Source organism: Miscanthus floridulus, unplaced genomic scaffold, assembly GCF_019320115.1.
Source record: "Miscanthus floridulus cultivar M001 unplaced genomic scaffold, ASM1932011v1 fs_783_1_2, whole genome shotgun sequence".
Classification (NCBI taxonomy): Eukaryota; Viridiplantae; Streptophyta; class Magnoliopsida; order Poales; family Poaceae; genus Miscanthus; species Miscanthus floridulus.
This window is the reverse complement of record NW_027097264.1, coordinates 47914-57944: the sequence shown is the minus strand read 5'-3', so window position 1 is coordinate 57944 and position 10031 is coordinate 47914. Positions and strand designations below refer to the sequence as shown.

General features: G+C 43.2%; 1 protein-coding gene across 1 annotated transcript; it reads left to right on the top strand.

The window, feature by feature from the left end:
- Positions 1-1760: 1760 nt before the first annotated feature.
- LOC136533075 (uncharacterized) lies at positions 1761-7950 on the top strand. Its single transcript, XM_066525637.1, has 4 exons — positions 1761-2018; positions 2871-2926; positions 3970-7263; positions 7350-7950. The coding sequence occupies exon 3, from the start codon at positions 4135-4137 to the stop codon at positions 7174-7176; it is 3042 nt and encodes a 1013-aa protein (XP_066381734.1). The 5' UTR covers positions 1761-2018; positions 2871-2926; positions 3970-4134; the 3' UTR covers positions 7177-7263; positions 7350-7950.
- The last annotated feature ends 2081 nt before the right edge of the window (positions 7951-10031 follow it).

Below are 10031 nucleotides of genomic sequence, written 5' to 3'. Positions count from 1 at the left end.
CTATTAGTATTGCTTTCTGTAAAAAGGAAACCCAACAAACCATAAAGCTTATTATATTCCTTGGAGTCGGAAAATTATTCCCACTAGTCGGATAAGTTTTGCGAGTACATTGTGTACTCAGGGTTTATTTACCCCTATTACAGGTCCTGCTTGAGGAGTAGCCATTGTATGAAGGATTCTTTTAGTGGGCACAGACGGATCCTTGTATATTATCGATAGATGTTTCTTTTTATTCCGCTGTTAAATTTCCGCACTCTGAATTTGGCACTGTAATAATATATTTCTAAGAACTCTGGATGTATGAAATAGACTAAGTAATGTAAACTCATTATCATTATTGGATCCTGATGGAAAATGTGGATTATTCGGGCTCTCCCTTGGGGTGTACTCGACGGAACCCGCTCGATGTAGCCTGCTCTCGGGGTGCTTAGTGTCTGGTGGAAGACGAGTGCCTCCGAAGGTGTGTTATTTCGGGCGGTTCTGCCACATGCAACATGTGCAAAACCAAGATCCACTTTGAAACATCCATATGAAACATTTGCAACATAAGTCTAAAATAGATGAAACACTTGAAACGTGCCCTTAAAACATGCATGTGTAGCCATTACAACATGTGCAACACCATGATATACTTTTGAAACATCCATGTGAAACATTTGAAACAAACATTTGAAACACCTGAAACACTTGAAACATAGGTTGCAACATGCGTATATTGCCTTTGCAACATATGCAACATCTCAAATCAACTTTTGCAACATTCAGATGAATCCTTGAAACATGTTTGAAACGCCTGCAACACTTGAAAACATAGTATTTGCCTGCACGGTCATGGACTACCTGGCGGGGAACTGCGGTGGCGCAAGCCTCCCCTTCCTGCCGACAACGCAAGGTGGATGGGGGTGCCGGCCTAGGTGCAGGCGCAAGCCTTCCCCGCCTCCCCTTCCACGATGGGTGAGGTGGATGGGGTGTGACGTGGGCGCGCGATGCAGCGTGGGGAGGGGTCAGGTGCCTCGCAGGAAGGAGCAACGCATGAAGGGGCTGGCCACGCGGAAGAGATGCTAGAGCAGGCGCTTCATGCTAGGGAGGGAGCGGAGAAGAGAGAGCATCCTGCCATGGGACCTTGCGACGGCATGTCGTCCGGAGGTGCGGTGCAGGAGCGGATAGGAATGAGTGGACAAGAGGATAAGATGGACGAGATGATTTTTTTTTATAAACTCTTGAGGGGATGGGAGGGGATTGTTGGGCTGGCGTCGCGGCCCACCAAGGAGCATCCAAGCAGATGGACACCTGCACCATAGCATTACCGCTTGCCATAAATTGATCTTGTAATTCAAAATCAAAGTGATTTCCTTTTCTTTCTTTCTCTATCTTGCGATTTTCTTTAAAACTTCATCCACAACAGCCACGAAAACACATAGGAATTCGAAAATGCATGAAAGTTTCTAACGGAGCATGTGGATACATCACAGAACAAACATATGAATTAGAACAGAGAGACATAGGTATAAAGAAAAGTTTCCAAGTGATTGGACCTCATCTTAGATTTCCTCTAAATTTCCTATAGGTCGAGCCATTCCACAGGAATTCTATATGGTTCAAAATGACCAATATTTTTATTCTAAAGGGCCACATAGAAAAATTACTGTATATTTACATCCTACAAAATTTCTTCTATCATAAATCCTATGTTCCAAAGGGGCCAGCACGCATGGTCAGGATAGATATGAGCAGATGCAAAGGAAACGTGTGGAAAATAACGGCCGAGGCGGAGGCCCGTTCGCGCTCTCCCGGGCCGAGCAACCAGAGTCTGGGCCGGCCGTCCGCCGCATTCCCCCCTTCCGTTCACGGTCGACCCAGCGGCCATCTCGCACCCCTCTCCCTCTCCGACGACGACTGGTGTGAGTCTCACCCCGCTCTCGCTCTCCGACGACTGGTGGGCCGCCGCCGCCGGTGCTGCCCTGCGCCAGGTGCCGAGGCCTTCGTCGTTCTATTCGCCGGCGACGAGCACCCACCAGGTATTCCCATCCCGTCTCTTCCCTTCCTGCTGTGCGAAGCCGAGCACCCAAACCCTAACCTAAAGCTATTTGGCTATTTGATGCCTCCTGAACCTTTTGGAAAAAATTGTCGGATGTACATGTGTACACCCATGTCCCTTTGGTAGGTCCGCCCCCGCGGGATATGGTAGCGAGTAATTTTGTTTGCATGTGTTTTTTGGGGCGGGTTTGGTCACCAATGTCTGTTCTTTTGTTTGAAGGTGTTTGGAGCATGGAACAGGTGGTGCTTCCAAACCTAGATTTCATTTGAGTAGCCATGAGTCCATTTCTGGTTTGGTTGGGGTTTCTGTAAGACCCTTGAGGACATCTCTTCTCAGATGGAGGGTGCCTGAGCTTCTGGGGCCACAGACGTTATTGTGTGCATGCGTAGCTGAATAGTTGGGTGTTAGTGGCTGATTACAAGAATGTCCATGTATATTTGATAACTAAGGATTGCTTTTTCTGCTGTTGTATATGTTTCGCCTTTCATGCAGACAGAAAGAAGTCTTTCTAGTCATTAGTCAATACCTAAAGTCCTCTCCATCTATATCAAATGGGTGAAAGCTCGTCTTTTTAACCCTCCTCCTCTCTTGCCACCTTGGACTTAGTTGCATAAATAAATAAATAAAGATTGTACTAAGAGCTACATATCTTTGGCCCAAAAGGGCAACAATTTTGCTATATTTTCAATATCAACTTTTAGTACTGAATCTGATGTTTAAATTATGCTGTCAATCTAAAATTGTTGTGTGTTTCTTTTATTGTAAAAAGACTTTGTTACGATATATAGCATAGTGAAATTTGAACACATATTGATGATCACTTTTTATGCAGGCAAGCTTCTGCTTCTCTGCATGCAATGATGAACTGATGATTATCGTTGATAACAGGTAAGTATTCTTTGTGCCATGTTACAGCTATTGTAAGCTTGTACGTGCTCTTTATTCTCTTCTAATTTGTCGCCCTGTCTCTGAAGTACGTCCATATTTGGCCCCTTAACTCTCTCCATTTTGTTTAATCCCCCCATCCCACAAACTCCATGACCATTTAGTGTGTAGAAACCTCAACTTTGCTTTTTCTTAATGTTAAACTTTAGCACTAGAACCTGCTCGAAATTGTTTAGGACTGTTGTGACGGTGGTTTTAGAATTAAAATGAGAAAAAAATAACAAGCCACAAAAAATTGTGAAACAAGTTCTACAAACTTTAAATAAATGATTCGATAAATCTTGAAAAGAGATTTCTGGTGCATGCACACCTCAGCTACAGTGCAAATTTCTGGATGCCAGTCATCATGGATGATGCAGAGATTTCTCGTCATTGGTGACAAGGTTTATATGTTTTTTTGGAATTTTCTAAAGCCTTTCATTTTTGTTGACGTATTGAATCTTTTATTTGGAACTTCTAGAACGTATAAACTCCAGTTGTTTTTTGTGGGGTTCCCTGTGTCCCAAATCTGGAGTGTTTCTTCCGAAAAATTTGGAGGTGTTTGAGTATCTGTTCCTCACTTAAATCCAAAAACCACTTTTACTGGGCTTAGGGGTCAAAACTAAATGGAATTGAAAGTTGGGATACTCAAACTAAAAGTTATTGGAGTTAGGGTCAAAATTAGAGAAACGGAAAAGGAGCGAGATATGGACTTATTCATATGTTCTTATTTGGTGTTATGAGTTTTTCCCGCTTCTTGCTGGATGACAGGGATGCATTTGGGCCTTTGACTACAACAGGGGATTGTCATATGGGATTTCATGTTTGAATTGTGGATGCATATTTGTAGTTTTTTATCACTTTGAATGCTGACCATACTGTAATTTGTAAGAATTTTTGTGCTAATTGTAGAATATTACAAAAACTACATTGTTTATTTTGTTGCAGAAAATTGCTGTTATGCTGGCATGTTTGTTTTATTAACTACATTGTTTACTTTTTTGCAGAAACTTGCTGTTGGTTTTTGTTCGCATATTTCTATGTGCAGCCAAAGATTTCTACAACCTGCATTGCACATCTTATTATTAGAGAACTACTCCAGTGGTTACTAACATACCGTGTTAGCACTCCATAACATTTCTGCAACAATACAAACTTCTCTACTTGTTTACATGGAGTGCAACAGAGATGAGGCTGCTAGAGCGAAAGCACTTGCAGAAAGAAAAATGCTGGAAAAGGATTTTGTTGGTGCAAAAAAGATGATTATCAAGGCGCAGCAACTCCTCAAAGAAGTGGATGACGTTGACATTCCAAAAATGTTAACTGTTTGTGATGTTCATTGTGCTGCTGGAGCTAAGGTGAATACTGAGATTGATTGGTACGGAATACTGCAAGTACCTGTAAATGCTGATGACACACTGATAAAGAAGCAGTATCGTAAGCTTGCCCTTTTGCTACACCCTGACAAGAACAAGTTTGGAGGCGCGGAGGCAGCATTCAAATTAGTTGGAGAAGCAAACATAACTCTTACAGACCGGTCAAAACGTTCTGTGCATGACATGAAAAGAAACACCTTCAGAAGCATTATAACAAGACCCAATCATCAGGCACCAAAAAGACCTGCACCTGCTAGATCTAGTTCTACTCCTGTGAATCTCCATAATATGCATCAGCAACATCTGCATCAAGCCTCAAATCCTACAGGTCCGCAAACAACATTTTGGACTATTTGTCCAGCTTGTGGCATGAGATATCAGTACTACCTCTCGATCTTGAAGAAGGCTTTGCGCTGTCAGAATTGTTTGAAGCCATTTATCGCACATGATTTGAAGGACCAAGCTATTCCTTCTGGGGCAAATCAGCGATCTGCTGGGGTTTGGAAAAATGCAGGCGCGCCACAGAACTCTGCAGGCCCTCAAACAAATGTCACTGGTCAGAAAAGTTGGTCTGCCACTTCAGGAGTTCATGTTAATATAGGTTCTCATCATGTTAACGCAGGTGGGCTGAAAAACAAAATGAAATCTGCCCGGGCCACCAGGAATCCTTCAAAAGCTTCAACTGCTGGATTGAAAAGGGGCAGGAGGGCGGTATTTGAATCTAGTGAGTCTAGCGTATCAGAAACCAGCAGCGACAGTGAGGAAGAGATTCTAAAACATGGTGCTGAAAATAGTGCAGGGCCAGGTCAACAAACTCGCAGATCTAGCAGGCGGAAGCAAGAAGTTAAGTATAATGAGAATAGTGATGATGATAATGATGATGCTGAAGATGATAACACAGTTGAGGGTGATTTTGTGGATTCTCCTGCTTTGAAGAGGTTAAGAAAAAATGGTCTGTTCCATGGTGATCAAAGCAATAAAACAGCAAAGCTGAATGAAGACATTGCTGGCCATAATGGTCCTATAAATGGTGTGAGTAACTGCAGTAACATGAAAGATACAAAGAATGATGGTATGCCATGTGGAGAGAAGACTTTCAATGGAGTTGAACAGATGAAGAGAGAAACAATGCATGCTGGAGAAAATAGTGATGGCAAAGAAAAGCTATTTCATTTTGTCAGCACCAATGGTCCTGTTCTAAACGATGATGATGCTTCAGAAGATCATAAATACACTTTCCCAGATCCTGAATTTTTTGATTTTGATCAACTTCGAGATGTAAGTCAATTTAGAGCCAACCAGATCTGGGCTGTCTATGATGATCAAGGCTGTATGCCTAGATTTTATGCTCGAATCACAAAGGTAAAAGTTAGTCCAAAGTTTATGCTGCATTTTGTTTGGCTGGAGTTTGATCCTGCAAATAAAGCGGAGGCGGCATGGTCTTACAGGGGTCTGCCTGTTGCCTGTGGACACTTTAAGCATGGACAGTCAGAGACAACTAAAGAGACTAGTATGTTCTCTCGGACTATATCTTTTGAGAGAAGCAAGACAAAAAACTGCTATGTAATATATCCAAGGAAAGGTGAAGTTTGGGCCCTTTTTAAGGGATGGGATATTGGTTGGAGCTCAGACGCTGGCAATCACAAAAAGTTGAACCATCAGTATGAAGTTGTTCAAGTCCTCTCTGATCTCACCACGAGCACTAGCATTATTGTCATGCCGCTTGTGAAGATAAAAGGCTATGTTAGCTTATTTATGCAGTCTGGAGAGGCAGCTCCATATGTGATACCTCAGGGTGACACACTAAGGTTCTCTCATTGTGTCCCGCATCATTTGATGAGCGGAACTGAAAAACAAGGCATTCCAGAAGGATCTCTTGAACTTGATCCTGCAGCGCTTCCCTTCAACTTGGAAGCGGCTTTTCCTTCTGCTAACCCAGAATGCAGTTCTGTAAGAAGTCAGGACCGTGACTCCAAACATGCTGGTTTGTCCAGTGGAGATCGCAAAGGATCCATGAATGTGGGGCAGGGGCAACATACAAAATCTGTGAATGCAGGGATCCCTACAAAGACACCAAAGGAAGAGAAAATCAAGCATAACACTCATCTGCCTGAAGTTACAGATGTTGATGACGATGATGATAACATTTGCCAAACAGAGTATGTATGTGCTGAATCAGAATTCTTTGATTTTTCAGAAATAAGATTGCTCCAAAGGTTTTCACATGGGCAGATCTGGGCTCTCTATAGTGATATAGATAAATTTCCCAATTACTATGCATTTATACAGAAAGTTGATCTCAAGAATGATAAAGTACAAGTTAGATGGCTGGATGTCTGTCCTCAAGGAGAAGTGGAGAAAAGATTGTCCCAAGAAGAACGGACCATTGGCATTGGAACCTTTAGGCTTTCCAATGTCCATGAGATGATGACTTACACTGGTACAGATGCCTTTTCTCATCGTGTTGAGGCCAGATATACTGGCAGAAAATGCGAATATGAAATACTTCCTCGTCTTGGTGAGATATGGGCGGTTTACAAAAACTGGGGACCTGGATGGACTGCTCAGGATTTTGAAAAATGTGAATATGAACTGGTGGAGATACTTGGCCATACGGATTCCTCCATACAAGTTCAGCTTCTGAGGAAGGTGGATGGTTATAAGATGGTATTTATGTCATACAGAGCAGAGGGTTCTGTGAAGACAATAAGGAAGGATGAGTACCCCAAGTTTTCTCACCAGATTCCCTGCTTTCATCTCACACATGAAAAAGGTGGCAAGCTTCGAGGCTATTTGGAGCTTGATCCCTTATCACTACCAGAGGCATTTCTCAACTGATTTTGATCTGAGATAAACCTTATCAACAACGAATCTGGAGCCTTCTTGTGATGAAGTTTCTGGAACTGAGGCTCATTGAATGTTAAGGTGCACAATTCAACACTGTTCAAGTGACACTGACATAAGATGTCTGTATTTCAGCATTCGTAGTACTAACCTTCTTATTTCTTAAGGTGGACTACCAATCTGCACAACAAAGGCATTGACTGTTGGACTCTTCGCTGGATGGCTGTCCTGCAGCTGCAATTCACAAGGCTAGTAAATTGTTTGTAGTTAGCTTTAGCTGTATCTAGGGTTTAGTTCTAGTGTAAAAACTGCCACTTTTCTTCTCTTGTAGTGTACTCTGGTAGTACTGTGTTTAAACTGTGGGATGCATGCCAGCCTGATTAATTATCAGAAGAGTTCTATTGGCCACCCTTCCCTTTTACTGAAACATGAAATCGAGATAAAGCCAGGTCAGGCTGGTCGATCAACGCTTGTGTTGCTTTGCAGGGGACAGGGATGACATCCTCCTGCGGCTTATCATTTCTATTCGTCGCTTTGCTGAAAAGCTATGGCTGAAAGTATTGTTCGTTGATTTATTGCGAGATGAAAAGCTATGGCTGAAAGTACTGTTCGTTGATTTGTTGCGAGAGAAAAATATTGTTTGTTCGCTGAAATAGTACGGCTCATAAGACAAGCGAACAGGACTGAAGTTACGCATCCAGATTTTGATATGTCCATTTCTTTTCTTGAATTATGTTTATTTGCTATTACAAGTATTAGATGAGTTCTCTGTCAAACTTATTTGAATTATGTTACAGAATTGTTACGAGCTGGCATATTAGTTGAATTTGCCATTCTGAAAGAAACGACCAAGCCAGATTCAGAAATGTTGGAGGGGAAGGGCGTAATCACGGGAGAGTAAGACGCATGTATCTTATTACTTGCTTTCTGACTACAAAAACTCCACTTCAATAGCCGGCCAAAATCCCAACTAACTAATTCTAAAACAACCCTGATCTGAAGGAACTAACGAACTCACAGGATACCCGTATATCTATAAAGTATACCAGTATCCTAAGCGACCAACACGACATCCTGATAAGCAACTAACTGAACATCATGAAGAAACTAGGGGCACGTTTGGCACCGCTACGCGCGCTCCGTAGCTCAGCTAGAACTGGAGCCTTTTTGGCAGAACCAGCTTTTTTTGGGCAGAACCAGTTTTCGCAGAGCTGGAGCCCGAGCCTGTTTTCCCAGTTCCATGTTTTGTGTGTGTGTGTGTGTGTGGGGGGGGGGGGGGGGGGGGGGGGGGGGGGCGGGGGTGCGCAGAACCAGAGACCTGGAGCCCGAGCCTGTTTTCCCAGTTCCGTGCGTACGAATGCGAAAACAGCTCCGGCTTATGTGGTGTCGCTCAGTGCCAAAGTGTGCGTAGCATATTAGTTACAAGAGTGTCTATCGGTTACAAGAGTCTCAATAGTCTAAGATTTTGGGTATGACTCCCTGTGAGAGCGAATCTTCTACGATTTAATGGCTCTGTGCTTTTAGTGGTGGTATCCCTCCCTATCAATAGCAAAACGTTTGTGGTAATTTCATCAATCTCGTCTTGAGTATTTATCGGTGTAGACACTCAAATTGGGCCTACACTGGTTTACCAATCTGCCCATGCGGTTTTTGTCTAATCTAAGAAAAAATATATCAAACGACCTAAAAATAGTACCACATTGGTTTTTCAACGGGATAAGACCATGCCTACTTCATATAAAATATGGGGTACAAACCCAATTAAGGTAGCCAACAACACAATCGATCTATTATAAATATATCCACTTTTTACCCCTTATTATATTATCTCTCTTTTAACCCCCTTGTTGTGCTACACGCCCTTGACCGGATTTGTGGGTGTTCTAGGTGGCCTTGTCGATCCTAAAGCACCTCCACTGCGTATTTCCCCATGATTCTCCCGGGGAGGTGTTCATAGGTTTATCAGACGAAGAACTCGCCCTGCTGTTCGGCCTCGCAGTTAGGACCTCACTTCGTTTGCAGCCTCTAGGCAATCTAGCCCCCACATGTGTATGTGTGACCCAAATCGATGTCAATAGCCGATTCAGTTTTCGAAGATGTTCATAGAGATAGGGTTTGCGTGTGTGCGTTGCGTTCAAGAGGTGAACGTGGGTTGTGAGCATCTGTAAAAAAAATATGGTGAGCACTCAGGGCACCACTGGGGTCCACACGATAGCATTTGGCGTGGCTTCGTGTTTTGCCAACCAGAAGCACTTTGGTGTGGCTTCCTGTTTTGCCAGCCAAAAGCACTCTCACGTGAGGGCTTTTTTTTCTTTTTTATTAGAAAACGCGAGGGAGTTTGTTGTGGCTGCACTCACGGAGCGCCGCTGGGCTCGACGCAAAGTCGAAGAAGGCAGTTTCAAAAAAAAAAATCGAAGAAGGCCCATAGGAGCCACCCGGTAGATCCTACCTACTGTGCAGCCCAGTTGCACCCGACGGTCCGGCCCACCAACTCATGCACCCACGCAGCCACGCCGAAGTCAACACCACCACAGGCACGCATCACCCACTACAGCGGTCAGAAACGACGATTTAGAAGACGAATCTCCAATGGCTTCCAAATATGCAGTGCCAAAACATCAAGAAGAAACACATCGTGGCTATATTTGAAGGGATACTTAAACGGTTTACACATTCTCTAGATTTTAAGGATATATTCCAATAGCAAAAATAGTGGCTAAAACGTGTACTAATTTTGCACATAACATCAAGAAACATCGTATACTAGGATTGCATTGGATGCACACAAGAGATATAGGTGGCAGCAACGCCTCAAAAATGAAGGGTGGAAATGCACCTCACCAAGAGGC

Bases quoted from the DNA above. Each gene is read 5' to 3' on its own strand.
- LOC136533075 (XM_066525637.1), top strand. From the start codon at position 4,135: ATGGAGTGCAACAGAGATGAGGCTGCTAGAGCGAAAGCACTTGCAGAA.